The 25,075-nt window shown below is 54.3% G+C and overlaps 11 protein-coding genes across 11 annotated transcripts; 8 read left to right on the forward strand and 3 right to left on the reverse strand.

Moving 5' to 3' along the window:
* Positions 1-157: 157 nt before the first annotated feature.
* PHYSODRAFT_297512 (hypothetical protein) lies at positions 158-971 on the forward strand (the record flags this gene model as incomplete). The annotated part of the gene is made up of 2 exons (XM_009523140.1): positions 158-194; positions 277-971. The coding sequence occupies 2 exons, from the start codon at positions 158-160 to the stop codon at positions 969-971; spliced, it is 732 nt and encodes a 243-aa protein (XP_009521435.1).
* A 1,723-nt stretch (positions 972-2,694) lies between these two features.
* On the reverse strand, positions 2,695-3,189 carry PHYSODRAFT_297513 (hypothetical protein; the record flags this gene model as incomplete). The annotated part of the gene is made up of 1 exon (XM_009523141.1): positions 2,695-3,189. One exon carries the CDS (start codon positions 3,187-3,189, stop codon positions 2,695-2,697), a length of 495 nt encoding a protein of 164 aa, XP_009521436.1.
* Positions 3,190-3,682: 493 nt separating this feature from the next.
* On the forward strand, positions 3,683-4,456 carry PHYSODRAFT_297514 (hypothetical protein; the record flags this gene model as incomplete). Its single annotated transcript, XM_009523142.1, has 1 exon — positions 3,683-4,456. One exon carries the CDS (start codon positions 3,683-3,685, stop codon positions 4,454-4,456), a length of 774 nt encoding a protein of 257 aa, XP_009521437.1.
* A 232-nt stretch (positions 4,457-4,688) lies between these two features.
* Positions 4,689-9,060, reverse strand: PHYSODRAFT_354120 (phosphatidylinositol 3 and 4-kinase-like protein; the record flags this gene model as incomplete). Its single annotated transcript, XM_009523143.1, has 3 exons — positions 4,689-5,138; positions 5,214-5,282; positions 5,359-9,060. 3 exons carry the CDS (start codon positions 9,058-9,060, stop codon positions 4,785-4,787), a joined length of 4,125 nt encoding a protein of 1,374 aa, XP_009521438.1. The 3' UTR covers positions 4,689-4,784.
* Positions 9,061-9,866: 806 nt separating this feature from the next.
* On the forward strand, positions 9,867-11,076 carry PHYSODRAFT_297516 (hypothetical protein; the record flags this gene model as incomplete). The annotated part of the gene is made up of 5 exons (XM_009523144.1): positions 9,867-10,136; positions 10,246-10,251; positions 10,362-10,477; positions 10,565-10,659; positions 10,682-11,076. The coding sequence occupies 5 exons, from the start codon at positions 9,867-9,869 to the stop codon at positions 11,074-11,076; spliced, it is 882 nt and encodes a 293-aa protein (XP_009521439.1).
* Positions 11,077-11,544: 468 nt separating this feature from the next.
* On the forward strand, positions 11,545-12,084 carry PHYSODRAFT_285162 (hypothetical protein). Its single transcript, XM_009523145.1, has one exon. It carries the CDS (start codon positions 11,551-11,553, stop codon positions 11,953-11,955), a length of 405 nt encoding a protein of 134 aa, XP_009521440.1. The 5' UTR covers positions 11,545-11,550; the 3' UTR covers positions 11,956-12,084.
* A 377-nt stretch (positions 12,085-12,461) lies between these two features.
* Positions 12,462-14,110, forward strand: PHYSODRAFT_486375 (hypothetical protein; the record flags this gene model as incomplete). Its single annotated transcript, XM_009523146.1, has 2 exons — positions 12,462-12,611; positions 12,686-14,110. 2 exons carry the CDS (start codon positions 12,462-12,464, stop codon positions 14,108-14,110), a joined length of 1,575 nt encoding a protein of 524 aa, XP_009521441.1.
* A 485-nt stretch (positions 14,111-14,595) lies between these two features.
* Positions 14,596-18,766, forward strand: PHYSODRAFT_354122 (phosphatidylinositol 3 and 4-kinase-like protein; the record flags this gene model as incomplete). Its single annotated transcript, XM_009523147.1, has 3 exons — positions 14,596-18,201; positions 18,287-18,352; positions 18,422-18,766. 3 exons carry the CDS (start codon positions 14,596-14,598, stop codon positions 18,764-18,766), a joined length of 4,017 nt encoding a protein of 1,338 aa, XP_009521442.1.
* A 204-nt stretch (positions 18,767-18,970) lies between these two features.
* Positions 18,971-20,951, forward strand: PHYSODRAFT_297519 (hypothetical protein; the record flags this gene model as incomplete). Its single annotated transcript, XM_009523148.1, has 4 exons — positions 18,971-19,702; positions 19,970-20,188; positions 20,230-20,305; positions 20,335-20,951. 4 exons carry the CDS (start codon positions 18,971-18,973, stop codon positions 20,949-20,951), a joined length of 1,644 nt encoding a protein of 547 aa, XP_009521443.1.
* Positions 20,952-21,154: 203 nt separating this feature from the next.
* Positions 21,155-22,480, reverse strand: PHYSODRAFT_487500 (hypothetical protein; the record flags this gene model as incomplete). Its single annotated transcript, XM_009523149.1, has 1 exon — positions 21,155-22,480. One exon carries the CDS (start codon positions 22,478-22,480, stop codon positions 21,155-21,157), a length of 1,326 nt encoding a protein of 441 aa, XP_009521444.1.
* Positions 22,481-23,148: 668 nt separating this feature from the next.
* Positions 23,149-24,584, forward strand: PHYSODRAFT_540712 (hypothetical protein; the record flags this gene model as incomplete). The annotated part of the gene is made up of 2 exons (XM_009523150.1): positions 23,149-23,472; positions 23,581-24,584. 2 exons carry the CDS (start codon positions 23,149-23,151, stop codon positions 24,523-24,525), a joined length of 1,269 nt encoding a protein of 422 aa, XP_009521445.1. The 3' UTR covers positions 24,526-24,584.
* Between the last annotated feature and the right edge of the window lie 491 nt (positions 24,585-25,075).

Raw genomic sequence — 25,075 nt, forward strand, 5'->3', positions numbered from 1 at the left:
TAGTGCGGGGATGAGAGTTTGATTCGATTGACGTGTTCTACCAGATGACTGACGATGACCTTGTTTCTTGGAAATCCGAGAACCGATTACACTTATACGTTAGTTCGTGGTAAATCTCAATCACTCAACTTAGGCTGCAAGTAGTAAAACTTGTGGCATGAAGGTGTTCGCTGGCGTGCTCGTGGGCTACCCCGGTGGGCGAGAGTCAAGGATACCTCGCTAATCTTCGAGTTGCGTGATAAATTCATCCACGCGGTGAACCAATACGACGAACAGCCACACACCGCGTGAAGCTGTATCCGGCAAAGATCAACGGTTCGTGGCTCAAAACCAACGATCTCAGTGTGAAGCAGTTGTATGACGGCGAGATCCCCGACGACATTCAAACTATCCTTCGTGGCGAGAAAATTCATCCGACTTGGCGTGTCCGTCGTATCAGCAATGAGCGTACGCCTGAGGGAACCATCCAGGTACTGATAGTCCCGCAGCCTCGAGCTAGCAAGTGGGAGGAAACAGTACCGTGGAAGCCGCACCACTACGATAGCAGTCAGCAGTACTTCCAGCTTGACGAGGTGGATACGCGATATTCGGGGCTGGGGACTCAAGTCTCAATGCTCTACTGCCGACCGAACTTTCACGAACAATTTCAGTTTATGAAAGAGCAGGTGTACGGCGAAGGGCGTCTCAGTATGGTAGTTGGGCCAGAAGGAACTGATAAATCGTGTACGGCCATGGTGTTCGCGACGACTCTCGATCCAAGCCAGTGGATCGTCACATGGATTCATGCCTTGTTTCCAAATCATTATTGGTGCGTTCGTCTAAGCGGCGGCGAACGCAAAACGCTTACTGCCACGGGCGATGAACTTGTCGAACTTTTGAACTCCGACGAGAGTGAAAAGCGGCATCTGCTGTTAGTCAATGACTGGAACGATAAAGATTTCCCACATCTTACTATGAAATGTTCCAAGTAGTTCCTCGACAGAAAGAAGGGTGACCGCCGTCGACTGGCGTTTATCTGCTCGATGGAGTTCTATGAGCACGATCAGAAGAGGTTTACGGGGAGGCGTATTCGAGTGAAAGAGTTTTCGACATCTGCGTGGACATTGGACGAGTATCACGCTGCTATTAGAAATGACAGTTTTTATGAAAGCGTCTCGAGCAAGCTAGACGCCCCAAACGTGGTGTGAAGGGGAGGGTGATAATGGAGATGGAGGGAAGCAAGATAATGTTTTGGCTATGCGCGAAGCAATGGTGGATGCAAAGTATCGCTACGCCGGAGGATGCTGCTGCTATATGTTTGAATTCGGTACCGACAAGGTCCGATGCCTGCAGCGGCAACGACAACGACAACATGCCACTACTCACCAGTTTTGACAGTAATCGATGGAAGGCGTCACCGTTTACATGGCACTTACCAAGTAATCTGCATAAAGTTTGTCATTTTTCTAGCATTTTATTCATGACGTCCTTTTTGAGTGTCACTAAAGAAAAAGGTGGTTTACCACTTACTTACACTCACACTCAGAAAACCTTTTTCTAATTCTCTCGTCAGCTACTTTCCATTTAGTGGGGATACATTGCATTCTCGTGATCTCTCTCTCTCTCTCTCTCTCTCTCTCTCTCTCTGAATTGCATTTCGGAAGGATTATTTTCATTTCATTTTATCATTTCATAATACAGCGTCAGAAACAAACCAAACTAATATTTTTGCTAAAAAAACGCCATGCATTAGTTACTAAACGAGTTTAACCGGTAGTGAGCTTCTGGTTCTGCATACAAAATTTCAGAAGCCACTCTTTTCACTGCACGGACTGTAGTATGGAATAGAGTAGTAGCAATGCATTATTATTCTATTCATACGACACAGCTGGGTGACGACGACAGCACTTGAAGCGGTACTGTTCGATCAACATAGTCCACCCCCTTTTGTGCCGGCGCCCCACTTCCCATTGTTACAATATCGCGAAGACGCTGTGCTGAACACTATCAATCAATGATGTACAAGTGTACATGTATTGCCGCTTGCAAATACTTGCCCTCTAAAATAGACCTCTAAAATAGACCACGCCTGTCTCTTAATATGAGTGGACACGAGATAGGCGAGGGCTGATTTAGCTTTATGCTTTGCTGGGGGCCGCTTTTAGGCCCAGAAACTCGGTTTGGCCCGTCTAGAATGGCATTTCTGCGTTTCCAAGTCGTAGAAAAGCGCCTTGGTCGAGAAAACAGAGCCCCAAGCTCGGATCTTAGACCGTACTGGCGAGATATATAAATCAGACCTAGGTCTTAATTAAGAGCTGGATGGATTAAAATCGAGATTATTAACGAGATAATAAGCATGCGTTGACCAAAATATCTGCAAACGGCAATAGTATTTGGCAGCTTCACATTTTATAATATATGCAATAACATTATCGAAATGGAAACTAGTCAATAATGAAAAACCGCACTTACACTGCACCCCATTTTCGTGATGAATTTCTTCGCAGGCGTGCTTGTGGGCCGCCAGTTCAGCAATTGGTACGACCGCAAGTCATCCGTGTCTACAACGGTTGGGCGAGAGGGCAAACCTGCAACTTGGTCGAACTTTGGCTAGTTCATTCAGCGTTTAATCGCCAAGGAGTATTTTATTGAGACTTGACGGTGTAAGAACGACCAAGAGTGTCATTATGCATTAGCCCTCCGATAACCTCCATGCTAATTGCTAAGCGGTTGTGAGGGTCGTCGGCTGAAGAACCAATTCCATGGCAGCAGGAACAAAACGTCAAAACCGCAGCATTGGCCTTTGACGCACTCATTTTCTGCCGCAACATTCATGTTAGTAAAGGATAGAGCTTGTGCATATATACAAATGCTGTGCGTACCCTCTTGCAGGCGGCGAACTTTCTCGAACCATCGCAATTCGGCTTGCACGACGCGCTCTGGGAGCTTCATGAGAACGTGGATTTCGTCTTGCTCGATTTCCTCAAAGCCCCGGAAGCCGACCCCCCCCACTTTACGCTGCGGGTCCATCTTCTTGTCGTCAACCAGGAGCTCCGTGATTGAACTGAGCATATTACCTCGCTCCAGCCACTTGATCTCGCTCCAACTGCACTTGAGCCACGTTCCTCGTTTCGCGAGGAGCAGCTCGATCTCATCAGGATTGACTTCAAGATCCTCGTGGAGCTCTTCTTTTAGGGCCTGAATCGTCATTTCCTCTTCGCAATCCTGACCCGACCGTTAAAATAATAAGACTCTTCATTCCCCACGCAAACTTTCAAATGAAAAGATAGACGAGCTCAGGGGGCCATTTCGGAACACATCATTCGAGCGCATAGATCGCTAAACTTCACTCTTTCAGAGTCCAATTCTATCATCTGCGTTCCTGCTGATCGAATACAATCGATACCCACTAGACCAGCCATCAAGTGTTTACCTTTTGTAGCGCACTCTGAAGTGGGTGTCGACTCAGGTCAATTTGAACGACATGATCAGGAACGGTGGAAGGTATTACCATTTACATGGCACTTGCCAAAGAAATCTTCATAAACGTGTTTCTTTTTTTCTAGCCTAAAACACTTGGATAGTGTCGATCACTTACATAAGTATTCACCAAGCGCTAACGCTCACAATACAAAACAAAAACACTGAAATATAAGCATTTTTCCGGTATTCATTTTTGTGGGTTCGCCACCCCATTTTCGCGATGAAGTTCTTCGCCGGGGTACTTGTGGGTCATCGCGGCGGCGTCATCTGCGTGGAAGTCGAGGACAATGCTCGATTGGGGACGTTGCGACGGGCGTTCATTGACGAAGTGAACCGAGACGACGAGAAAAAGCGGATCCAGTGTCCGGCAGACTGCGTGGAGCTGTATCTGGCCCAAATCAATGGTTCGTGGCTGCAGACTCAAGACGAACGTGTGAAGCAGCTGAACGCCGGAGAAATCCCCGAAGACATCCAAACCATCTTGTCCGGTGACCCGGTCGACCCAACTTCTTCTGTCAACATCTGTGCCCCAGAGAAGACCATCCAAATACTCCTAGTCGCTCGACCTCCAATCGATGAAGCCGTCCAACTAGGAGCAGGCAGCAAGCGAAAGTTGGTGGAGACCGAGCCTGAAGCACCTCGCAAGGTCGTCAAGGCTTCATATAGTGACGAGGAGACTGCAGAGGCGGACCAAGACGAGCCTAGTAACCAAGGCGCGGCAACGAAGGAAGACGAGGGAGGCTACAAGGTGGGCGACCTGGCCGCGTTTGCAGCCAAACTATTGCGACTTCATGTGACCGGACCTGAAGAACACGAGGACGAGATCGTTGGCATGTTGCATCAGTTGCTTAACGAGGTGAGAATGGAACGTTCGGACGTGGAACGATCGGGGTTGGCTTCAATGGTGGCGTCTCTGCGTAGAAGCCGCAGCGCTATCATTGCGGACACTGCCAGTGCACTGCGAAAGCACATGATCAGGACCCTCAAGCATTAGAGAAACGCTGGCGTTTAGCCAGAACAAACGACGCATGTCTTGCCGCAAGTGGACTCTGAATATTAACAATACACTGTAGCTACGCTACGTCGAACCCATCCAAACGAATCTGGTAGCAACAACCACGACATTCTGCAGCCTTTGCCGTCTTCGAAGAGTACTGTTGCTTCTTTATCTTCACCCGGAGCGCGAAGAGCACAAGGATCCATCCGGTTGGCCTGCACTCTCGCGCTGGTACTCACTCTTGGCTGCGATTTACTTATTTCTTCGATCTGCACGCGCATGCCAGCACCAGGCCTCAACGCACCCGGATAGGCGCGTTGACGCCTTATGTAAACGCGTGGGCGATGTTGTGCATGTAGTTGTCGAAGCGCTTGAACCGACTGTCGAGGCAGAAATGAATTGTCTGCTCGAAGGACTCGCGGGCGCGTTCGTCCGACACCTCCGGTGCTAGTGTTGTCACGATGTGGTTGATGTCATCACGCCCTGTGAGCTCCGGCATGTCTGCGGGCACCATCAAGAGCAGCAGAGACACCAAGAGGTGCATGTGTCTTCGCAGCACACAGTACGCCGTGCAGGCTGTGTCGACGAACTTCGCAAAGTCCTTTCCTTCTACTCCACCGAGCACGTAGGCCATTTCATTTGTGAAGACGAAAGGTGTACGCTCGCGACGAATTCCCAGCTGAGCAAAGTTCACGAAAAGACAATCGGTTAGCCCTGGACTAGAAGGGGGGGGGGTTAGCAATCGGAAACATACCTTGTAGTACTTCAGGTGACCCAGGAAGTGACCGAAATCAATGTGGAAGTAGCGTCCGGACACAGCAATCTAAAGTAGTAGAAATACAAACAGTTAGGACACTGCTAAAAGTAACAAGAGTTTCGCAGATTCAGTTCGAACGTACCATGATGTTGTCGTTGTGGCGATCACCGATGCCAAGAACGCACGTCGCCACACAGTAACCTGCCGCCGAGCGGCCGAACAGATCCACAGCAGCCTTGTGGCTCCTGGGATCAGGGTTATTCGCACGAATCCAGTCGGAGAAACTAGGATCCTTAAAGGTGCCCATCATACCATCACGCCTGTGCACCTCGGCCGTCGTGACCGAGTTGGGCACCATTTGAAGGATACCCGTCATTGGCGAGGTGGCAACACATTTGTACGGCTCCATCGCCAAATCCAGACCCTCATCTCGCCACATTTCATCCATCAGACGGATCAACTGCAGTGTTAAACAATCCTGGCGTACATCGTCCCCAGCCTTGAACATCACAGTCACAGGATCGCCACCCTCTTCGGCATTCTCAAATACCAACCACAACGGCTTCTTCGCCGAGTCCATCACGCGGCACTTGCTCACGATGATTTTACCCACTTCAATACGAGGATCAAGCGGCAGCTGGAAAGAACCAGGCAATAGCTCGTTCAGCGCCTCGAGTCCTTGCTGCATTGCTCGCTTCATCTCGGCAGCGCCGTCCTTCTTCTTCGCCTTCACGCTCTGGCAAATACGCTCCAGCATTCCACCCTCCGAGAAAAGCTTGTCCTGCAGCTTCAGAATAGCACGCATCTTTGAGCTACAGACGTCCAGGTACGCGTTCAAGATCGTTCCGTAGCGCTCGCGATACTGGTCGTTGTGCGACTCCACCTTCATACTCCAGAAGAGATCGAAGCCAATTTGGTTCGGATTCTTGATGGCACGCTCAATGAGAAGCATGGCAAGGGGCGAGACGTGGTGGTTCTCAAACTTGATAGCCTGCACCAGTTGCGGCAAGAAGTAGCTGAAGGTCGTGTCAGCCATCTGGCCTAGCTTCTTCACAGCAAAGGTACGCACTCCTTCGTTCGCAAATTCACCGTTCAACAACTCGATGTAAGCTGCCTGATGCTCAGGGACAGACCAGCGTGGAAGCAGCTTCAATGCCTCTTCGCATTCATCGCGGTCGTCCCAGTGAACGCACGAGAGAATACGAGGAAGGGCCGCAGGGATGTCGATAAATTCTTCACGGTGCATCCACAGCTGCTCCTTCTGGTACGGGCTGAATCGGTACAGTGGATCCAGCAAGATGAGCTTACGCAGTTCATTCAGCTCGGGTTCACGCTGAGTTGAGCTGTGTCCACTGCTGCGAGACGTCGAATCGCGTCGGTCCTGTGCGACACTCTCCAAAATGTTCCTGCCGTCAAGCTGTTCTTTGTTTTCCTCTCCACGGGGGCTTTCAACAACAGGTACTGAAGCACTCGACTCCTCAAAGCTTCCATTGGCGCTGCCAAAGTCACTAATACTCGAGTCACCCTTCGCAACGGTTTGGATCGCCAGCATCCACTCTTCGCGATCTTGCTTCGTTTCAGCAGAAATGATGTAATCACGAGAAGAACCCATCGGACGAACCTTGAAGCACCAAGTCTGGCGAAGCTTGCGCGTACCCTTGTTCACAGGAGCGGTCGTGAACTTCTGGTTCATGTCATCAGCAGTCGTAACGGAGCAGTTGCGCAGAGTGATAAGCTTACGAGGAGCTGTCTCATCGTCCGCGTAGCTCAGCGTGCAGGTGCTTTGGTCCACAACAAACCAACGACGACGCCAACGCGTTAATGACGAAAAGTTGCCCACTTTCTGCAGCCATCCTTCCTTGCGCAACATCACAGACCGGCTGGTAGCGACGATGCTGCGTCGGTGAGAGCGGTCACTCATAGACGATGCATCATCATCGTTCCAGTCGAACTTGATCGGTGCATCAAACTTGGAGAACTCCACCTGGATCATGGGCTCGTTGGGCAGCGTCACATGAGGCACAGGTCCTTGAATGCAAGTGTGCAGGTTGTTGTACATGTGCACGTACTGCTGACCCTGCGTAAGCGTATCATCCACCTCGAACGCATTCACACCCGTCACCAGCATCTTCTCCTCAGTCGCGTCCATGTTCGAAGCCGAATTGCCGACAATCTTCTTCACGCCCAAAACCGTCAGTTGAACGCGCATCGTGCGCGTCACGTTGCAAATATCGATATTGAACTTGTGCCACACCGGGTCTTCCCACTCGGCGTACAGCAAGTCATTCCTCTGCGCCTTCAAGCGAACGTCCGACGTGTCAATCACAGCATTTTCAAGCAGTTGGCCTCCATCGTACAGCTCAATGCGAACGATCACGCTCGAGCTGGTCAACGGGACTCGGGTCACAATGGCCTCTTCGCTCGACCTCTTCCTTACGCACGTAGTCCGCGGAATGTTCAGCACACGACGAATGCGAATAGCAAACGGCTGCTGAATAATTCCACTGGGCAGCGACGGGTTTCCCACCGTCGACGGTCGCTCCCACTCATCACCCAGCGTTGTCATCTGCAAGGAGGTCGCTCTCTCGCCACCATCAAACATATCAGCAAACTGGTTCACGAGGTTGTTCATCGATCCCGTGCTAACGGGTAAATCCCTCCCAATGCTCAGGTTCATCATCGCCGTCTCCTGGATAACCGATTCGTGGATCACAGTCAGTCGAATCGTCTTCTTCGTCAGCAGACACTCGCGCACGTGCATGTACTCGTTCAGCACGCGGAACCTGTCGATCATGTAGTCGCGATAACCGGTGATCTTCAGTCGGTACTCAGCGGGATTGTACGGCTTCAGCGGCGCCGCATCCAGCGCCTGCTCGTAGCAGTTGAAAATGTGCTCCACGATCTGGCCCACGGTATCACCAGTAGTCACCACCATCCTCACATCGGTAATGGCCTTGGCGCTCACTTCCTGCAGCTGGAACATGCGCTTGTATGTGACGTGCACGGCGCTGAACTTCACCACGTCGCACAGCGCCTTCAGCCAGCGCTGGTACTCGGGCTCCGAGTCGGCACAAATCGCCCACGTACGCGCCGTCGTCACCAACAGGATACCGTACGGCTCCGCCTTGGACTCCATAGGCTGCAGCGACGTGACTCGGTCCAGATCGATGCGTCCCCTCTCCAGCGTCTTCTTCTCGTCTCTGCTGAGCGGGATGCCGTTCTTCTCGGGCTTCTTCTTGTAGTAGGCCAGCACGCTGCCATTCAGCTCCATGTACCTCTTCTTCAGCGCCTTGTTTTTCTCTCCTTTCTTGCGTAGGTAGCCCCCCATGTGGTTGGCAATGGGCTGCGTGAGCGAGATGGGTTCGTCCGAGATGATGAGGTTGGCGGGGATCCGCGCCACGGTCTTGAGCGGCGTGATGAGCGCGAACTGGTTCTTCTGGTTCGAGTTGTGGGCAATCCAGTCCGTCTCCTCCACCTTGAACTCCGGCGTGTTGGCGCGCACCTCGAGCTCGGCGGGGGAGATCTCCTCGTGCGCCTTCTTGAGCACCTTCCCCACGGCCGAGCGGAAGTACAGCGACTCCTTCGAGTGGAACAGGTCGGGCACGGGCTGCCAGCGCTTGTCGTCGCCCATCATGCTGCGCCCGGCCTTGGCGTACGGGTTCAGCGCCTCGAAGGACGGCACGAGCGACGCGTCCACGTTGCGGAAGTTCGCGCCGCTCTCGTAGCTGTTGTAGGCCGCCGAGATGAAGGACGACGCCGTGCTGAGCCGCGACGCGCTGCCGCCGCCGCTGCCGCTCGACTGCAGCACCGACGACATGGACTGCCGCGGGTTTAAGCTAAACATCTAATAAAGGTCGCAATTATTAGGGGGAAGACAGACACAATAAGGTTAGCACTAGCCTAAACGGTTAGGTGGTGTTAACCGCGGTATGCAGCATTGCGACGACATTTACCGTAGGTGGCTTATCCGCCGCCGCTGCTGCTGCTGCTTCCTGGAGCTGCGGGCCAGTGATCGGTCGATGGACGATGGCAGACGCCCGCCGCGCGCTAGTGTTACTTGGGCTCTGCTGGTGGGGCGGAAAGCTCGCTCTCTTCCGCCGCGGCGCTGTGTGGCTGGGCCCGTTGTTGGCCTCGGTGCAAAATTTCCTTCTTCCCCTCGCAGCCTTCCCGCATGCGCGGTCTTAGCTAATCGCCAGGTTTTACCAATATAATACACCTACCCCGCGGGTTAATTCGTTGCTCTTTCCTGCAAAACTAAGTTACACACACAATGTGGGTGCGGAACCCGCTAGCGAAAACGAGAGGGCTTGAGCCGACGCCTAGGAGCTTGGCTCGCATTGACGAAGGTGGGTTCACGTTCGAAAACCTGTCGAGAACTTATTCTCGAGATTAAGATTCATCGCTAAGACTTTGTGATGTCATTGCAATTGTCGCTTCAGGCGTCCGTGATCGTGATCGGTCTCCGCGCAGGGATAAACACGCCGCAGCAGGCCCGATGGCTTCGTGCCGATACATGTATGCTTGCTCGAATCTGGAGGCACTGCGCGCCCAGCTGCAAGCCGCCGCCAGCTGATTGTGGCTCAATCGAGGAATTGATTACGTACATATTTTGAGGTCACTGAAGCGAGGGTAATGTTGCGCCTGCGCAACATGCGCTCATCACGAAACGACGCGGCAACTTGCATCTTGCACCCGACCATGAGCAGCGCGGCAAGGAGGAGGAGTCCGAGCACTACGCCGCCGCTGAGCCGCGGCAACGTACTGTGGTGGAGCCAGAAGTACGGCGGTGGCGGCGAGGACATCAACACCCGCGACGCGGCGACACCTGGTCTTGATGGCTTTTACCGCGCTGTCCGCGACAACCAGGTGGACCAGGTGCAGCGCTTCATCGCTGAACACCCGGCGGCTGTGTTCACCAAGGTGGGCCCACTGTCGCTATGTATCAAGCGGTAGCTTCGGAGCTGATGGGCCGGAGCTCTTGCTAACAAGCACACGTGCTCCTTTGCCCCATGCGGCTGCGGCTGGATAGGTCTTCGTAAGTGGCGCCGTCGAGGGCAGTGCTCACCTGTTACTTTCTCCACTAAGCCGGCGTTGCTGTTGATGGCAGGGCAACCACCAGGTTGAAGACAATAGCTAGGATTTTAGGCATCCTGGTGGTGGCTAATTGCTCTCAATGGCGAGCAGCGGACCGCTCTGTACGTCGCCAGCTTGTTCGGGCGCCACCAAATCGTCAAGCTCCTGCTGCGTCGCGGCGCCGACAAGTACGTCAGCTGCTCCTTACGGAGCGGAATTGGACGGCCCGGTTGAGCTTAGGCAGGGGCGTCGTTCCCCGTGGTATGTTGTCGTAGGGATCTGTTGTGCGACGGCGTGCGTGCCATCGACGTGGCGGGCCTCGCCTGCGCGGACCCTGTTGACCGCATGAAGGTTCGGGCCCTACTGCAAGGTACTGTACTTGCAGTAGGTAGCGTGTCGAGCAGGCCAGTCTTTCAGGTACAGCCTCCATGAAGAAGAGCTCATTCCTGTGCTGCTCGGTCGCGATGCAGGCGATGCCTGTCCTCAAGTCATCCTTCGTCTCGTCGCCACGGGCTCATCTGCGGCCACCAGGGGCGCTGCTAGCGAAATCCGGCGCGTCGAGGTCCACTTCAGCGAGCCCGTGGACGAGTTCACGCAGGAGGACGTCGTCTGCAGCAGCGGCTGCGTCGTTACGGCCTTCTCCATGCTGAGGCGCGACCTGTACCTGGTCACCGTGCGGATTGCCAGCGCTGGCGACGGCGGCAGCGTCAAGGTGCCGGCTGGGGTGACGCGCGGCCGTTGCGGGCGCAATGCCGAATCTAGACCGTTCCAACTGGGCCGCGAATAGCTGGAATAGCAGCATTTCCTCGACGCCGACGCCACAAACCCCCCATCTGGCCTCAATCTCAACCATGCATGCACAATACAGCAACGCCATGGCACTTTCGTCGAATGGCGTCGTGCAAAAACCGACTTAGGTGTTGGTCTGGTTCCTTCACAACAGGCGGGGCGACATCTTTCTATTTTGGGACGGTTAGTACTGAGCGGGCAACGCGTACGGGTCATCCCCCCTCCTTGCAGCTATCTCGAGAGTGATGCGGGAACGGGGGCAGAGTCGACGCCCATAGTGAGTCCCATAGACTTTCGACGAATGGATGGATGCATCGAGGCTTTCGCGGCTTCACCATGATCGTCGTGTGTGAAAGAACAGCAGGCCACCGCCTCCCTCCATTTGGAAAACCCCCCTCAGAGGAGACGCGTCAAGAAGCCCCAAGGGACCTGAGCACCTGCGTACCCCACCCCACCAAGCCTCGACGAGAAAATGAAGAAGAGCGTGCGCTGGTCGACCGTCACCGTCTACGAGTTCGGCGTGGGCCTGGGCGGGAGCGCGGTGCCCAAGCACGGCGGGCCGTCTATCGGCCTGGCCTGGAAGCCGCGCAGTGTGTGGAGCACGCCGCTGGACGATGCCGCCATGATGGAGCGCGACGACATGGAGGAGGACGACGTGACGCCCGCGCCACCAAGGACGACCAAGAAGACGAAGGATTCCTCCGCTGCGCCCAAGCGCACGCAGCGGCGCCGCAAGGTGCGCTGGCTCAAGCCCCTGGAGCGCGTCACGATGCTCACCAAGGCCGGCTGCAGCGAGAAACGCATCTACCGCATGATGATGGAGTCGTCCGAGATCGCCATGTCGCGGCGGCTCACGCTGCGTGTGCTGGACATTTAAGCTTTGGCTTGTTCTACATGAAAGGGCTGGGGATTTCACCCATTCTACCTGAAGGAGGTGGAATCTAGCTCCTTCTACCTGAAGGAGTGACCATGGAAGCTTTATGTTGCGCCGCGATGTTCGTATCTTAGAGTTTGGAGGAGAAGAGGGAGGAGGAGAATGCCAAGGTGTACCATAATCATAATTTACAAGGGAAGAGAGATGAAGTTCACTCAACGTATTGCTGCTTTGATGCCATTCATCAGCGCCTCGTGTTACGTGGAGATCACGAGATCCGGTCAGAGGCGCTGCGTGCCCCAAGTTCTGATGAAAAGAAGACTTTTCCTGCAGACTCGTCGACTTTACCATAACCCCGTTGAGGCTATTAGTGTCCCGTCCTCCCAAGAATAGTGCGACGCTAAGTTGAAGCATGACACGCTTGCTTGGTTGTTCCTGGCCTGGTCAATCCGTCCTTGTCGCCCGCCACGCAGTAGTCGAAGGCTCTTGGCTGCAGGAGCGTCGGCGCGATGTCGCTGTACACGCTCAAGCACTTGCTGAACGACTGTAGTACGCGGCTGTCGCGCACGAAATGCGCCGCCGACAGGAAACGCGAGACGCTGGAAGATGTTTGGCGCGCCTTCAATGACTGGATCGAGTCGCGCTTCAACCAGGGCAAGGTGCGGTGTATTGCTTGGTACATGCAGCTGTAGTTGTTGCATTTACATTGACGTTGCGTGTGCTGCTGGTTCAGGGCGTTCACATTGCAACATTTGCGACCATCACGTGGGAGACCTTCACGAACTCGCGCAACCAGCCCAAGCTGCGCCCCATATTCTTCCTGTCCGACACCTTCATCAAGACTTACGGGCTCTCTCAGCGACGGCCACCGCTGCCCAGCGCCAACTTGGCGTCGCTGGAAGACATCAACTTCACCAAGATCGCCATCAAGTTCTCGCACAACCTCACCAAGGACCTGGTCTTCTGCGCCATTCGCGACATGGTGCAGAAGATCGGCATGGTAGCGAGCACTGGCGTTCCCATGTCCATAGCCTTTAACTTCGGCCGGTTGATCGCCAAGAACCGCTGCGTCTCCGTGCTGTTCGACCCGCTCAAATTCCCGCGCGCACTCGAAGACCAGATCACGCGCTCGATGATCAGCAGCCCGCCGTCGACTCTCGGCAACCTCGAGGAGTTCGACATCTCGCCGGAAGATGTCGTCGACTATAACGAGGCGTTCCCACCTCCCGACAAGAACGAAGGCGCGAGAAGAGCTGCTGCCTCCAACATCGCGTTCCCGACCGACGACCTGGAAGCGCTGCCCACGAACCGCAGCGACCCCGAAAACATCATCGGCGGCGATGTTAGCATCGAAGAAGAACTGCAAATGTACGACGCGCTGCTCTCTCCGGGCTCAACCGCCAGCGATCGCTCGGCCAAGCACCGCGTGATGGAGTCGGCCTTTAAGCGCCACATCTCGAAGCTGGCCAACGACGTGGATCTCGAGGCCAAGTATGCGTTCGACCAGCAGCTGCAGCAACGGCGCGACTTGGACACGATGGCGCTCGAGCACAAGACGCGCCGCATGTGCGCGGAGGACTTGCAGCGGCACCTGCGCGTGCAAATGCAGCAGCGCGACGATGCCCTCGCGGTCGAGAAGCACGAGCGCCGCACGACGGACCCGAAGGCCAGCACCTTCTTCTCCGAGAGCGAGCACACGCGCCAGGGATACGACGACCAGCGCTATCTGACCCGCGTCAAGGAGCAGCTCAAGCACCAGCTGCAGGACCAGATCTCGACCAAGGAGCAGGACCGTATCCACACCAAGGAGAAGCTGCTGCAGGACGACCAGCAGTTCCTGCGCCGCATACGCAACGAGCTCGACGCGATCGAGAAGAAGCAGGCGCACGACCGCGAGGAGCTCCGCAAGACGCTCACGGGCTCCTGGAACCGCGACAGCGGCATGAAGAAGCTCGTCGAGATCCGCAAGAAGCAGAAGGCGGCCGAGCAGATCCACCGCGAGGGCGTGGCCGTCGCGCTCACCTCGCGCGACCACTTCCCCATGCTGCTCAAGCCCGCGACGCCGCGGCCCATTGCTTCAAGGCAGGAAGACGACTACTCTGTGGGCTTTGACATCCGCTCGGTCTGCGGAGAGAGAGGCACTCCACAAGCAAAATAATAATCTTAATGCAAAGGTCAATCGTTCACTGCACCAAGCCATCGCGTAACTGAGGAATAAGAAGCCACGTTATGCTCACCCAGAAGCGACTAAGATCGGGATTTGCACGGCAACTTCAACATGGTGGACGTTCGAACGACGCTTGTGGACACCTGCACCATGTGTTATCGTCCTCGATTAACGCTGTTCTTGACCTGCTGCCGTGGCCAGAAACTATTGCGTCTAGCTTCACGCCAGACGTTGTGGCTGGCGGAATGGAGTCTGTATCATATATCACAGCCTCTTCTGCGCCCTTTAGCATCCAGATACCCTCTCACGTCCCCTCGACTCTTCTGCCAAGGCACTGCTATAAAGAGAGTTAACCCAAAGGTCGTTGGGTTCAACCATTGCTGTAAGTGCCACTGCGCAACTCGCCGCCCCCCAGAGAGAAGCCACCGCGTGATTCCCCTCTCCTCCTTAACCACGTCACTACCCCCCGGCGTCCCATGCTCGGCCGCCCGTCCAGCCGCGAGTCGCTGGCCTCGTCCTACGCCGCGTACGAGGCCAGCAAGGCCTTCGACAACGTCGACAGCTCGCTCGTGCCGTCCTTCGCGGCCATGAACCCGCTGGCGGGGCGCGGCGCCACGGGGGCGGGCGCGCCGCGCTGGCAGCCCGTGCCGGGGCTGTACCACAGCAAGGAGTCGCTCTACTTCCGCTCGGCCGTGGGGCAGCTGCTGCAGCGCGCGCACGCCGAGATCTCCCCCACGGACCTCGAGGTGCGCGCCAACACGCCCGAGTTCCGCGTCGAGGACGGCGACTGGGTGGCGCACAAGGGCCAGACCAAGTTCGCGCTGGACACGCCGCAGTTCCTCAACTGCGTGGCGCGCATCCCGGCCAACCTCATCATCTCGCAGCACCAGGTGTCGCACGCCGTGCCCTCCAAGCTCGTGAGCGGCGTGCTGCGCAAGCGCGGCGAGGGCATCAAGGCCTTCAAGAAGCGCTACATGGAGCTGGACGGCAGCGTGCTGGCCTACTACCGCAAGAAGCCCGAGAAGCACGGCATCCCGCTCAGCCGGGACGAGAAGAAGAGCTACGAGAAGGGGTTTATTGATCTGGATCGAGTGTCGTCTGTGCAGCCCATTGACAGCAAGTCGGAACCTTACGGGTTCCTCCTGGTCACGACAGCCAGGACGTGGGTGCTCGCGGCCGAGTCAGAGAGCGAGTACCATCGCTGGGTCAAGGCGCTGTGTGGAGTCGTCAAGTTCTCAGCCGTCCACGTGATCTACAAGCGGCAGTTCCAGCTGAGAGAGGTGAACGCTCAAGCCATTACGGACGTGAGGATGGCCGTGACCACGAGTGACACGGTGGGGGAGATCGTCGAGCACATCTTCAACTGCTACAAGCAGGCGCTGGATGCGGCACCGCTCAAGCCGTATGACCCCACCGAGTACCTGCTCAAGATCACGGGCTTCCGCGACTACATGATCGACCGCTTCCGCATCCTGAACGAGTACGTGCACGTCCGAGAGTGTCTGATGACCAAGAAGACGATCAGATTGACGGTGGTGCACAAGTCCATCATCCGCGAGACGGCCATGCTGAATCTGAGTATCCGCAGCAACCTGCAGCTGGCAGGGGATTCCAGAGCGAGCAGAGCCACGGGGAACCAGGTCGACGAGGCGCTGGAAGCGGATCGATCCGCGTCGCTGCAGATGACGACGCTGGGCGATACGGACTGGGAGCAGACTCAACCTGATAAGAAGGCTCCGATCCCCAGTGTCATGGTGCAGGAACCTTTCGCTATCCGGATCCACCGCGTCCTCAACATCCCGCGGACGACGTGTGTGCTGAAACGAACCAGTGAAGCGGCCAATATCTCCCAAGTTGAGCTGGCTAGTGCGAGCGTGTTGGTTCGTATCGCGCTTTACGATGGGGGGCAATTGATTGATAATTCTGTCGTGGATACCTCGGATGTTCGTCTGAAGGCCCAGCGCAACGACTTCTTGTACGTGGAGTGGACGAACCCGGTGTGGCACAAGTTCAACATTGGTATTTCAGAGATTACACGTACGATGCGTGTGGAGTTGACTGTGATTGGAATCAAGAAGGTTATTGGCGGCAGGTCGAACGGACAAGAAGAGAAGATGCTCGTGACTGGAATCAACGCGTTCGAGGTGGATGGCATGCTTACGCAAGGCTTGCAGTATGTTCGTATGCTGAATAATCTGTACTCTTGTGTGCAAGGCCCAGTGCCGCACGTGGCGTTGCCCAACGAGCCGTTGATCCAGGTCGAGTTTTGCAAGTTCGATGCCCCCGTCATTTTTGACTGGAGTGACACCGACTTGCTCGCGTCAAGTGTTCGTCCACACCGAGCCAGTATTGTCCAGAGCAGTCGGTCAAACATGCTGCACAAGGAAGGGTGGCTCCGGAAGGTTGGGAACTACAAGAGCTTGACCCGTTGGCGGCGAAGGTGGTTCATCGTGGACCAGAGCACCTGTTCACTCAGCTATGCTGACGATCAGACAGCAGCCCGCAAGCAGATCTCGTTGAAAAACTGCAGTGTCAGCACAGCCGATGACATGAACCAAACATTCACGACTGCGCCAGTCAACAGCGGTACGCGAAGGGTGCGTCAAACGTGGTGCTTCAAGGTGCGGCCTGTGAACTCCTCGCGTGAGTACATAATGTCGGCCGACACCAAGCAATCTCGCGAGGCCTGGATGAATGCTATTCAGACTGTTGCAAGCAACGGGTCATTTTTCAGCGATACTATTACGTTTGGAGAGACGAACAATGGTGAATTGCTCTTTGAAGAAAGCCCACGACCAAGCATCAGTGACCAACTGGGCAGATTTAGTATTTCGACTCCGTCAAAGCAGCGTCGGGACTCCGGCTCCTGTACCAGTGATAGCTCAGGTCAGCATGACACCTGTCTGAAGGATCTCCGGAAACTGATTTTGTTGGACCCGCTGTATCGCTTCAGCCCCTACCAGAAGACTCAGCTGTGGATGTACCGCGAGGAGTTGCTCGATATATTCCAAGCGTTGCCTCGAGTGCTGTCCTGTGTTCACTGGGACGATCCTATGGAGGCTGAAGAAGCGCTATCACTCTTACCGCGTTGGGCTGAGCCTGACCACCAAGCAGCTTACATCGAGCTTTTGAATGGCGAGTTTGCCAATGAAGGTGTACGCACATTCGCGGTGCAGAAGCTCGGTCTGATGGCTGATACGACCTTCAGTTATTTCTTGCCGCAGCTTGTCCAAGCGATCAAGTATGAGAACCACCACGCGTCACCTCTGGTTATGCTGCTGATTGAACGTGCCATTAAGAACCCGAACCAAATCGGCTTCGATCTCTTCTGGAGCATGAAGGTGGAATCACACAATGAGCAGTACCGCGAGCGTTACGGAACGATCTTGAACACGTACTTGGATGTGTGCAGTTCGAAGATGCGTGCTATTCTGAAGCTGCAGGACAAGCTCTTCTCAGAAGGTGGAATGCTGGAGCGTATTTGCCAGAGCGTGAAGGCAAAGAAGAACGATGGCCCGGCAGAGATGAAGCGCGCAATGCAGCAAGGACTCGAGGCGCTGAACGAGCTATTGCCTGGTTCTTTCCAGCTGCCGCTTGACCCTCGTATCGAAGTGGGTAAAATCATCGTGAGCAAGTGCCGCGTGATGGACTCGGCGAAGAAGCCGTTGTGGTTGGTATTTGAGAATGCCGAAGAGGGTGGCGATCCTGTGACTGTGATGTTCAAGGCTGGGGACGATGTACGCCAGGATTGTTTAACACTGCAGTTGATTCGTCTGATGGACGAAATGTGGCGTGAAGAAGGTCTTGATCTAGCAATGGAGCCGTACAAATGTGTTGCCACCTCGCCGATGACGGGTATTCTTCAGATAGTGCCCAATTCGGTCACTACGGCCGATGTACACAAGCGCGGCGGTATTTTGGGGTCGTTCAAGGATCCGATTTTTGCCGAGTGGATTCATGCCAATAACCCGGATGCCAAAAGCCACAAGGCAGCCATCAGCTTGTTCACACGCTCATGTGCTGGCTACTGCATCGCAACATACGTACTCGGCATCGGTGACCGCCACAACGACAACATCATGGTACGTTACGGCTGTGGAGCAGAGTCGATTTCAAGAAATAATCCCTTTTGTCTTGCTAATTACTTCGCTCTTGGTATTTGTCCAGATCTCTTCAGCGGGACGCTACTTCCACATTGACTTCGGTCATTTCTTGGGACACCTGAAGTACAGTGTACGTTTTCATTGCTTAACGAGCCTGGAACACTAGATTTCTAATCGATTGCGTGTGTATGTTTATTAGATGGGGATGGCTCGTGAGCGCTCTCCTTTCGTGTTCACGAAAGAAATGGCGTACGTGATGGGCGGAACCCAGGGGAAAGACTTTGGCACCTTCGTGGATATCGCCAGCATTGCGTACAATGTGTTGCGGCGGCACATGCACTTGCTTGTGTCGCTGCTGCTGCTGATGGTGCCGGCCGATATGCCTGAGTTGACGGGTCGCGATGACATCAACTATATCGTGTCGACCCTCAAGCCAGAGTTCTCAGAAGAGCAGGCGTGTGAATCTCTCCTACAGACCGTCTCTAATTGTCTGGGAAGTTGGTCAAGGCGCTTTGACAACACTATCCACAATCTTGTTCACTAAGAGCAGGAAGTAGCGCTTATACTAAGGGAAGGCAAAGTCAGAGAGGGTAAAACACTGGTTAAAAGCACAATAGTTCATGATCTTCTAGTCACCTTGTCAATCTGTTGTGGATTGAAGCCAAACCTATAGATTTTGACTACATGCAGATGAAAGTGTCGGTTAGGTCAGTTGTGAATGTGCCTTCATCCCGGCCGGACAAGCATCATGAAGCAGATCTCTTACTGTGTTGTTGGCGTACCAGGGGGTAACAATTGTATCATGGCGGAGAAACACTGGTCAGCTAGTCTGTTGCGTGAAAAAATCGTCGAGTGCTTCGTCGAAGAGGAGAAGAGGCTGATCTTGCCAGAAACAGTGGCGCTGTATCTAGCGTGGTTGAACGGAGAGTGGCTCGCATCGCACGATTCGCGCGTGAAGCAGTTGCTCGCCGGTGAAATTCCTGCGGACATCGCCACCATTCTTTCGGGCGATGAAATCGACTTGAGCGCAACTACCGGAAACATTCTCATCGAAGCCCCGACGGCGCGTGTGATCTATGTACTCTTGAAACTTCCACACAAAGTAATCCTGCGCATTGCGAACTCTCGACGGCGACTTCTGTTCGGCAATGACCAGCAACTCGACTGGCAGTCTTCAAGCTGGGAAATACCGGTACACGCATGTAGCCCTCGAGATACGCACTTCTGGCTCGAGAAGGAAGACTTGGAAGAATCAGGACTGCCAAACCAGCGTCTGAAGCTTTACTCCCGGTCTGCTTTCCACGATCAATTCAAATTCCTCCAAGAGAAAGTGTGCGATGAAGCACACATCGGCTGGATCATGGACCCACCGGGCACTGGCAAATCGGTCACCGCTATGGCCTTTGCCACAACAGTCGATCGAAGCAAGTGGATGGTGACATGGGTCCATGTGAGGGAGGGGTCGAAGCTGAGTTGGTGTGTACGTTTGGTCGGAGACACACGCAAGACCATAGTTACTGAGATGAAGATGTTGCCGGAAGTTCTCCACGCTGGAGAGACCGAAAGGAGATTCCATTTGGTGATCGTTGCCGGGTGGACTCCTGGGATTAAAGAGAAACTGAATACCAAATGCGAGGATGGATCACCCAGAAAGAGAAGAAGGAGCAACGGAGGCTCGTGTTTGTGTGCCAGACGAGTTGGCGTGGGAAACCGCAAGCTAACTATGACATTCTGACCCGCGCGCAAGAGTTTCATGCATGTTCATGGACGCTGGGTGAGTGCTGCCATTCAAGTTGATGAAGGTTTTGAGAATGTGCTGGAGAATCTCGATGCCGACGACCCGTTACTTCAACCGAAATCTTCGTGTAGCAAAATATCTATCGAGCAGCGCGTCGCGATGATTAATGCCAAGTTTTACTACGCCGGTGGCTCCTGCAGCAACATGTTTCAATTAAACACACAGCAGGTATGTGACTTGCTTGAGCGTGCTATTCCATCCATGGACAGATCGTTTTCATCTACCGAGTATCTTCGATCCATGTTTCCGTGGCCGGGCTCGTCGGAACTCACGATAATATCTGTGGTCAGTCGGTATGCTGCTTTAGTGCGAAGCAAGCAGTATTCAAAGGTTAAAGTCGTCACATGGACTCAATTCGGATCCAGTGCTGAGTGGCTGGATGCTGGAGATGGCATTCTTCTTGAGCCTCCGGGACGGTAGTCTCGTCATCCTCGGCAATAGCGATGATAACACTCGGAGGTGGGGTCCATGTCACATTCAAATGAACGATGATATCCCGTGTCAAATTCACGAGGAGCCAATGTGTGTCGTCCCGTGTCGGCGAGGCAAGAGTAGCTACAACGCAATACTGCTGTACAAGAGAGACCGCCTGGTACGCTTCGTGCAAATAGTTTCCGGCAAAAAGGTTGGATTTAATCTCGAGTACTGTCTCACGTGGCTGAGGAAGTTTTCGAAGTCGAGAGGAAGTTTTTGTGTGTCGAGGCTCGAGTTCGTCGTGGTGGGGGTCAAAAGCAAACTTGTTAGCTTGCAGGTCGATTTCGACGAAGAACTTGTGGTCGGCTTTGGCAAAAGATTGGAAATTGAGAATGTAGTCGCTCGAGTCAAGGTGCTTCACGGACCACGGATTGCCGACAACAGGAGCAGGCTATCAAAGAGAAAAAGGCGAATCAAGAAGCGGCAATCAACAAAAAGCATCACCGCTGACGAGTAGACACCAGCAAAAACTGAACATTCTTCTCTTTAGCAATATTCGAAACTCGACACTAACTTTGGTATAGTGAACCAACACATTTCACTTACAACAGCTACCACATTTTGTTATACCAGCACGGCCAACTTGTTCTTACGCGTTGACATAATGTGTTCACGGCTGCTGTCTCCTGACTACGGAGAGCTAGAAGGTGGAAATCATCCCTACGCCACCCCATCAGTCGAGCCGTACGCGCTGCCTTCCTTCTCGTCCTTGATCTTGGTTGGATCTTGGATCAGAGTCGTGAACTCGTTGATCTCGGGTAGCGAGTCTTGCTGCACCATCGCCATGTTCGAGGGCGATAGTCGCCCTTGGTGGAACGAGAAAGCCTCTGTGATCATCGGCTTTGATTGCAGCTTGGCGTACGGCACTTGACGCCAAGATCCGTCTTCCGAGTTCTCGGGAATGTGAGAGAGGCTCGCACCGCCAGTAACAAAGTAATACTGACTGCGGATCAGCACCGTGAGCTCCTCTTCAATCTGTAGCAGCCTCGCCTCAAGATCGATATCGTTCGCGTCCAGGCCAAAGGGACATTCAATCTCCATAGCGACTTCATCAGCCATGAAGAGGAATGTGCCCCACAGGAACACCCAAATCGGCGTATACAGTCCCGAGTTCGGCACGATAACGAACGTGTAGAGCAGCATGTAAGCGGTCAGCAGGAACTGCAGGTACTGCATGTAGTTGAACGGGATGGGAACGTTGGCGATGTTGAAGACGGTCGTGTACAGGTTCGGCAGCTGGGCGATCTTGATCTGCAGGTTGTTCGCGTTAGGCAGCGTGAGGTGACCACGGCGAGTTGCAACCTGCACCAACCGCTTCAGCCAGAGCTCGGTGATGGTGGCGCGCAGCTTGTGAGGCGTACGACGCACCAGAGCACGGTACGATTCCTTGTCCTTCACCTGCTTCTTGTGCTCCGAGCCACACGCGTACAGCTCGTCGTACTCCGCATCAGTCAACACACCCGAGTCCTTGAGTTTGTCGATACCGTCACGACCGCGACAATCGTGGAAGACGATGGCGATGTACAGGAACACCAGACGCCGGAGCTCCGTGAAGAAGGTGCACTTCTCAAGGACGTCACGCGGAATCGGCTGCTTCTTGTGGTGCTTCACCCCTCCCATGTGCTTGCGCTTCTTGCCCAGCTCAATCTCCTCCTCCAACGTCCGTCCTGCGCGCTTGGCTGCGTCAGCAATGGCTTCGTCGTTGGTGTCCCCCACGTCGCGCTCCTTGAGCTCCTCCTTGATGGTCGTGCTCACGTATGCGCATCCAGAGCTCACGATCTCTCTCGCCGCCTCGGACAGCGCCCCCATGGCCACCATACCCGCGCGCCATTGCGTGAAGGCCGAGTTCAACCGGAACGAGATGATGAGACCGAGAAACGTGTTGAACACGGTCAAGGAATCCGTGAACGCCGTCGAGTTGCGAGTAGCCACCACGAATGGGTGATAGTGGTTAGTGAGGGCGACGGCCAGCGCGATCATCGCCATGAAGAACGCGCGCATCGGCGCTTGGCCATTCAGCGCCGATCCGTGCCAACGGAACAGCACACCCCACAGTCGGGACGTGTCGTAGTAAATCATGTTTGGTCAGTCCGTACTTGAACGCGCTTTCCAGAATGAACATGATTTCCAGCACACCGGCGGCGCAAACTTTACGCATCAGTGAAGCGCATGGCATCAGCGAGGGAGCACCATGCCCCCATTTTACAGTGGCCAGAACGGTGTGCAGAATACCAGGTTGCCCCCCAAGCCCATCCAGCCGGTAGCGTGAAAGAGATGATTCATTGATTCCCGCCAAAACTTTTCAAGCGATGGTGAAAATTGGAGACCTTCGGCAGGATGAGCCCGAAGAGGACGAGAATCATCCATGCATCATTGCTGCCACGCTACTGTGGTATCTGGATCGCTATAAACCAAGTGTGACTGTGATGACCAGCTTTACAGTGGTGTGTGCTTTCGTGAAGGCAACGGCATCGACTTGATTGATATGCGGACACTCCAGCTGGGGTTGCGTCCTTATTCCGTCAGATGTATGACTATCACGCGTCGCCGTGAGTGCAAGTGCCTCCAGTAAAGCTCTCCCACTTCGTACCCGACAAACTTTGACCAGTGTTGAAAACTCCCAGCAGCGCGTTCCTCTCCATTCAAGCTGAAGGATGATCTACTATGACACGACTCACTTGTGGGGAGTGCTGATGCGTTGGCATGGGTCGGCGTTGAACGGCCAGGCTCCAGTGCGCGCGCTCATCATGGCGATGTTCGCACTTGTTGTCGCTGTCGTGAACCGCTACCACCCGTTTGTGGTTCCTACGCGCGAATCGACGGCGTTCACGGACTCGCTGACGGTGTTCAACACGTTCCTGGGCCTCATCGTGTCGTTCCGCATGAATTCGGCGTTTACGCAGTGGCGCGCGGGTGTGGTAGCAGTCGGCTCCCTGTCAGAGGCAGCGCGGGACATTGTTGCCTCTGGGTGCGCGTTCGTAAGCACTACCATCAAGAGGGAGGCGCCAGAGCACACCGACGTGCAAGACACTGAAGCAACCAAGCGCGAAGATGCTCGAAAACGTCGCCCGTCAGTGGACTTCAAGGCTTCGACTATCCCCCAAGACGTCCTCGAGAAGTGCACGTTCTTCACGGAGCTGCGCCGGTTGGTGTTTCTGTACATTGCCATCGTGTTTCACGACTGCCGCGGTGTGGACGGCATTGACAAGCTCAAGGAGGCTGGTGTCCTGACAGACGCTGAGTACGATGAGCTGTACGCCTGCGGGTCGGAGCACAAACTCAAGGTCGAAGATCAGGAGTCCTACCGGGCAATTGTCCGTCGGACGCCTCACAAACTCCGTGCTACCATCACGGAGCTCTGGCTCAAGAGACTCGTGCAGGTCGCCACGAACCGCGGACACTTGACGCCGCCCAACTCAAACAATCTGCAGATCAAACTCGCGCGACTACCCAATCTGTACACTACCGTCTTCAACATCGCCAACGTCCCGATCCCGTTCAACTACATGCAGTACCTTCAGTTCCTGCTGACGGCGTACATGCTGCTTTACACGTTCGTCATTGTTCCGCGGTCGGGGTTGTACACGCCGCTGTGGGTGCTTATGTGGGGAACTTTCCTCTTCATGGCTGATGAAGTTGCCATGGAGATTGAATGCCCCTTTGGCCTCGACGCGAACGATATCGACCTTGAGGCGAGGCTGTTACAGATTGAGGAGGAGCTCACGGTGCTGATCCGCAGTCAGTATTACTTCGTGTCGGGAGGAACAACTCTGACACGCCTTTCGGAGTTCGCTTTTCCTGCGTCACAGACTTCTTCGGGGAAGTCCACGATCACTCCCCCGCTCAGTGATTTCTCGTTCCACCAGGGTCGTATCTCTCCGTCGCACGGAGCTCTGCTACAGCAGGGATCGTTACCCGAGATTAATGAGTTTACAAAACTCATCGAGGTTCCGAGTACAACCAGCAGCAGCCGGAGCAGTAGCAGCAGCAGAAAGGGAAGTGACTACGGGACTGCAGATTCGGCAGCATAACAACACCTTGATCACACGCTGCAGTTCAGACTAGGGTGTTTTCTCAGACAATGTCCATGTTGTAGTAACAATTTCAATATTTTACTTGTGGTTTTCTTAACTAAGCCGTGCTAAAGCACGGAGAAGCTCTGGATTTTATCATGTAGTTTTGATTCTAGGTTTGAAGTTAATTTATCTTAAATGTGCCTAGCAGTTCTGCCCGAGGTTCTTTGGTTAGAGCGAAGAATCCTTAAATTTCAGCAGTTGGTGCTTTTGTCTTTATTCGGGTTTGCTACCAAGTTCCGAAACCATGAAAGCATGCACTGCCAACTATCTCAAGCCCTTACGCGAGCATGTACTGGTCCGCGCTATGCCTTAGCTATCTTGCAATAATATGCAACCAACGTCAAGGCTTGAATGCGGTGGTAACGGTACGTATGCACCTGCAGAATGGTTGAAACGAGCACGTGCAGAATGGTTGAAACGAGACCAGCATCGTTTGAAGACCCACGACTTCAATTTAACAGGCGCGGCCCCTAACGGTGTCCAATATTACCGAGAAACTGATAAA

Source organism: Phytophthora sojae (assembly GCF_000149755.1).
Source record: "Phytophthora sojae unplaced genomic scaffold PHYSOscaffold_2, whole genome shotgun sequence".
NCBI classification, from domain to species: domain Eukaryota; phylum Oomycota; class Peronosporomycetes; order Peronosporales; family Peronosporaceae; genus Phytophthora; species Phytophthora sojae.

Excerpts from the sequence above, each read along its gene's own strand:
- PHYSODRAFT_285162 (XM_009523145.1), top strand. The coding sequence starts at position 11,551 with ATGAAGAAGAGCGTGCGCTGGTCGACCGTCACCGTCTACGAGTTCGGC.